At 44.3% G+C, this 5,517-nt stretch overlaps 1 protein-coding gene across 1 annotated transcript; it reads right to left on the reverse strand.

Annotated features, from left to right (window-relative positions):
* Window positions 1-1,528: 1,528 nt before the first annotated feature.
* Window positions 1,529-2,485, reverse strand: LOC113407943 (olfactory receptor 11A1-like). The gene has a single exon (XM_026658971.1). The coding sequence runs from the start codon at window positions 2,483-2,485 to the stop codon at window positions 1,529-1,531; it is 957 nt and encodes a 318-aa protein (XP_026514756.1).
* Window positions 2,486-5,517: the final 3,032 nt, after the last annotated feature.

Below are 5,517 nucleotides of genomic sequence, written 5' to 3' on the forward strand. Positions count from 1 at the left end.
CAGGGATTTGGGTGCATAACTCCATTAGGGCCCTTGGAAAATCCTTCCCGCAGTGCTGAAGTCCTTCTGTTCTCACCGGTGTCCACCTCCCTGCCTCTGGCCAAGCCCTGAAGTGCTCCCAGTGACTGAGCCAGCACTGCCATTTTGGCACCATAGGAGTTCTGCCCGTTGGTAGGTGGTAGCTGCTGCATCTCACCGTAGGTTGCCTCACGCCCCAAGGGGAGGGCCCTGAGTGCAGTGGAGCTGTCTAAGGCACATAGGACTGGCTAGGCATCGTGCGCTGAGAACTAGCCCTCTCGGGACAGGTGCTTGTTGCAGTCAGTTTTGGGGACGCTCAACGTAACAAGTCCCCTCCCTTTGAACTGCTCTGTAACATTGGCAGCAGCAAAGCAGCTTCTGCCCTGCAGGGCCACATGCCAAGTCCCTCCTTGGTGCCCGTTTGACAGACCTGACCCTAGGAATGGCCCCAGTTCTACGGGTACCCTGGCAAACCCCCAGCTGGGTCTCGACAGTTCCAGTGGCCCTGGCTTGTGAGTGCAGCTCTTTGTTTGCCCAGCCTCCCAGCCTCCAAGGGCCCTGTGAGCCTGGGCCTGGTGCTTTGCCAGAACTGGTCACAGCCGCGTGTAGCCCAGGTAAGAGCTATGAAGCTGTTCCTGGTGAAGTGTCCAGAGGTCACTGCTGAGGCTTGGGTGTTTGCATCTAGCCTGTATGAGTGCAGTGAAGGTGGTGGGTTTGCAGAGGGGTATGATGGCAATAAACACCATTTCAGGGGTAGCAGATTTTCCAGGCTTATGTCCCCATCTCTGCTGCACCAGAGTTAGTATTTTTAATAGTCCAACCATTAATTTGGATCAAAAAGTGCTTTTTATGGAAATAAAAAAATGGTTATAATTGTCGTCACTCTGCCTGGTGCCCAGTTAAAAACTCCATGATGGGAATGTGGTTATGACCACTTTCCTCCATGGTCCTTCCAGTTAGATGGACAACACAGTCCTGAGTTCCAGATGGATCCTCCATTTCATATTTACGGGAATAAAAAATGATTGGCAGAAACAAACATGATGTCACCCATTGTGTTCTGTTTGTATTTGACTGTCTGAATTTGATTACAAGACTTTATTATCTAACATAGAGAAGCCATGAACAGGGGATATACACAGGGATTTACTTGGATAATTAGCAGGTTTTGTGCCTTTCACAATGTCAGCTCTGTGCATTTTCAGACGCTGTATAAGTTCATTCCATAGGGTGAACATTTAGCCAACACCATGGAGAAAAATATAATCATACTGTGTGTCTCAGTGCTGAACATGAGAGAGTGATACAGCTGTTCGCAACCTCACTTTCCTATATGTTGTGTAACATTGAGACAGCACGGGACTACGAAGACTGTCTCAGTAACTCCATACAGATCATCTCCATTTTTTTCATATTAGTGCTGAGATTTCCAATGGGAGTTTTCAACTTAATTTCAATGGGGGCTGATAGACTGAGGTTTTCAAGCTGCCTGGGTGATTTAGGAAAAGTCTCAGCATGTTTTTGTGAAAGCCACATATTTACTGACTGCTTTGCTCAAGGCATCCTTAACCTCTCTGTTTCTCAGGCTGTAGATGAGGGGATTTACCAGGGGAGTCATGACTGTGTAGGAAAGAGACAGTACTTTGTTTAGGAGGCTTAATGTATTGTGTTTTGGAAGCACGTAGACAATCATTAGGGTACCATAGTAAATTGTCACCACAATGAGATGGGAGGAGCAGGTAAAAAAGGCCTTTTGTCTCCCTATGGTGGAAGGGATTCTCAGGATGCTGGCAATGATACACACGTAGGATGTCAGGGTTAGTAGGAACGGAGGCAGGGTGAATACACAGGATAGTATGAGATGGAACAATATTATCCAGCGTGTGTCACTGCAGGAGAGTTCCATGAATGGGATGGCATCACAATAGAAATGGTCAATTTCATTTGGGCCACAGAATGTTAACTGTGATAGGAATAAGACAAAGATAGCAGTAGCCAAAGAACCATTTAACCATGACCCAGCAGCCAACTGGAGGCAAAACCTGTTATTCATAAGAGGTGAATAGTGCAGGGGTTTACATATCGCTAAATACCGATCATAAGACATTGCTGCTAGGAGATAGCATTCTGTACATGCCAGAGAACCAAAGATAAAAAATTGTGTGAAGCAGCCAATGAATGAGATGGTTTTGTCCCCAGTCAGGAGACTGGCCAGCATCCTGGGCAGGATGGTCGATGTGTAGCAGGTCTCCAAGCAGAACAAGTTGCCCAGGAAGAAGTACATTGGGGTGTGAAGCTGCTGATCAGTCACAATGAGTACCACAATGAGGGTGTTCCCAGCCACGGTTGCAATGTAGATCACTAGGAACATCAGGAAGAGAAGAATTTTCAGTTCAGGGAGATCCCCGAATCCTAGGAGGATGAATTCCATGACAGCTGTTTGATTTCTCCAGTCTCTGTCTTCCATGGGTTTAATCTCGGAACAATAAAACAAAATGTGCAATTCAATTGGACGAACATAGTTAAAAGTTTGTGATTTAATTCCATAAATATTCAGAAACTACCCTTCCTCTCCTGGTTATGGGCTGAAATTTTAAGACTAAATGTATATTTCAAAGCTAAGTGCAAGGAGTCTCAGTCCGAGGACAGAATATTGCTGTCCAGGTAGACCTCCCTCTGTCATGTCAGAACAATGACTAATATAACAGGCCATTTCTCTGGTAGCCGAGTACCGATAAGTCAGATCAGACCATTTCTTTATTTAGTGTCATATTCCTTCTAGTGATATACAGGAGATTAATAATGATGCTTAAATGATGTATTTCACTTCTGGCAATGGCCAGAATCATGCCATGACTTAGGAGTCAAAATTAATAAATACTTCAACTAAAATGTTGGACTGGGATTTCCAATGCAGTCTAGTGTTCTTATGCACCAGTTTCCTTGTAGAATTAGTAGAAATTAATCTAACCATATATCCTGGTATATTCAGCATTTCAGTGCCTTGAAGGAGAAGGAATAATTTTCATCCCCTCACAAGAGATCAGTTTATGCCATACATTCTGAAGTGGAGTAAATTCTCCCTTAGTTCCTGTGGTGGTGATGGTGACGTGGTGAGCGACTGGCAGCGCCTTTTCTGTTTCCCAATGTTGACTATGTAGCAGTAATAAAGTATGGCTCTTTGTGGGGTGAATCTTAGGAAGGGACAGAACCAGGCTGATGTGCAACCCTAACTGGGGAGTGACCCTCTGCACTTCATAATGTTGCTGGGATGATAAATCACTTGGGGGTGGGGGTGGAAGATGTTGTCCCTGAACTCGGAGTCTAGAAACAATCTAGCATGTGTGATCCGGGCTAGTAAGACTCTGTCTCCACTCCCCACTCCATTGGGGCACACACTGAGCCCGATCCCCAGGTGATATAAATCAAGGTATTTCCATTTGTGTCAGTGGGGCAGTTCCCCAACTGAGGACCTGTCACAGAACATGGATCTGAAGCTCCACCTCTGTGAAATGGTGCTATGAACACTGACTGGCACTGATGTGGGAAGGTGAGGCTAAAACTGCTAATACTCACCTGAAGAAGAGCCCCGTGTCGCTCAAAAGCTTCTGGTTTCAGAGTAACAGCCGTGTTAGTCTGTATCCGCAAAAAGAAAAGGAGTACTTGTGGACCTTAGAGACTAACAAATTCATTGGAGCCTAAGCTTTCGTGGGCTACAGCCCACTTCATCAGATGCATAGAATGGAACATACAGTAAGAAGATATATATACATACACAGAATATGAAAAGGTGGAAGTTGCCATGCCAACTCTAAGAGGTCAATTAATTAAGATGAGCTATTATCAGCAGGAGAAAAAAAAACTTTTGTAGTGATAATCAAGATGGCTCATTTCAGACAGTTGACAAGAAGGTGTGAGGATACTTAACATGGGGAAATAGATTAAATTTGTGTAATGACCCAGCCACTCCCCATCTGTATTCAAGCCCAAGTTAAGGGTATCTAGTTTGCAAATTAATTCCATTTCAGCAGTTCTTATTTCTTAGGGTTTGGCCACCAGGATTCAGGTTTGTCAGCTGAAGTTCTTGTCTCTCCTCTTTCTTCAAAAACGATGTTTTCTCAGTGAAGAGACCTGCAGTAACCTGAAGGGATGAACTGGTGCATTTGATCTACCTTTGGAAAATGAGCTTCCCCTTCGATTTAAAAAGTGTAAATGCTGCCTCATATTTGTATTCGGTCTTCACGGTTTTTGGTACGGTCCCACTTCAACCTTTCTTCCACTTGGTTCATTCTGTGACTCCAAAGCTTTGAAGCTAACAATGCCCAGTGGGACTTGTACAGCATGACTTGTATAATTGTATCTTTTATTAAGTCTAATGATTCAATGTGGAAAATATTTGAGATCATGAACAAATACCAGCTTTCACTCTTGGGAGATACCTGTCAAGATGATGGTCTGTTATAATGTACTTGCCCTACCCCATTATTAATATTCAATATATGCTGCCACCTAGTGGCCGTTTTTCTAGTATAGCTTTCCCATTATTGTATTGGCTACTAAAATCTTTTGGTCACTACTCAGTATTTCTGACACCCCCTCTCAGTTCCTCTCCTCTGCTGCCATGTAGTGTTGATTTCCCAGCCTGTTTCTTTGCTGTCCTCTATTGGATCCTTCTTGCTATCATAGCTGTGTCTTTCCAGTTCTTGACTCATGTCACCTGCTGGCCATTATTTAGAAAACTACCTACTTCTCACTCCGCAACATCTGCTACTATCCACAGTTAATTACATATTGCAGGGGTCCTTTTCTCTTCAGGGTCCTTTCCTCACCACTTATACAGCATTATACAGCTTCGGGGAGAGAGCTGATGGGGGGCTGCTGATGTATTACTGTGGCTCTTTGGCAATGTACATTGGTAAATTCTGGCTCCTTCTCAAGCTCAGGTTGGCCACCCGTGATCTAGACTGCGTGCTTATCTTTTATTTTCTTTTGGTAACTTTTCTGAACTTTTTGCTTATCACTTATAACCTCTTAAAATCTATCTTTTGTGGTCAATAAACTTACTTTTATGTTTATTCTTACCAATGAGTTTGTCTGAAGTGTTTGGTAAATCTGCTCTGGTAACAAGGGCTGTGCATGTCCACTTTCCCTTGAAGTAAGTGGTGAATCAAATAATAAATTTGAATTGTTCAAGAAAGGATCTTGAACAGTGCAGGACAGTATATTCCTGAGGTACAAGACTGGAAGCTGGGGGGATCTGGTTGGTGCCTTTCTCTGTGAGATTTCATGAGTGACTCTGGGAGCACTCAGACAAGCTACGTGCATGTGGAGCTTCACATGCTGCTGGATTGAGTGATAACAGCACCTGGAGGGGTTTGCTGCTTGTCACTAGCACAGCATTGTGAGAGACACCCCAGGCTAGTCAGTTCAAGGGGCACAGCGGTCCCACAGTTCCAGGTCATACCCCCCACCTAGTTAAATATTCAACACATAGGGGAA

The sequence above is a fragment of the Terrapene carolina genome, unplaced genomic scaffold (assembly GCF_002925995.2).
Source record: "Terrapene carolina triunguis isolate 2854851 unplaced genomic scaffold, T_m_triunguis-2.0 Scaffold556, whole genome shotgun sequence".
In the NCBI taxonomy this organism is placed as follows: Eukaryota; Metazoa; Chordata; order Testudines; family Emydidae; genus Terrapene; species Terrapene triunguis.

Coding starts and splice junctions, on each gene's coding strand:
- LOC113407943 (XM_026658971.1), bottom strand. CDS start 2,485: ATGGAAGACAGAGACTGGAGAAATCAAACAGCTGTCATGGAATTCATC.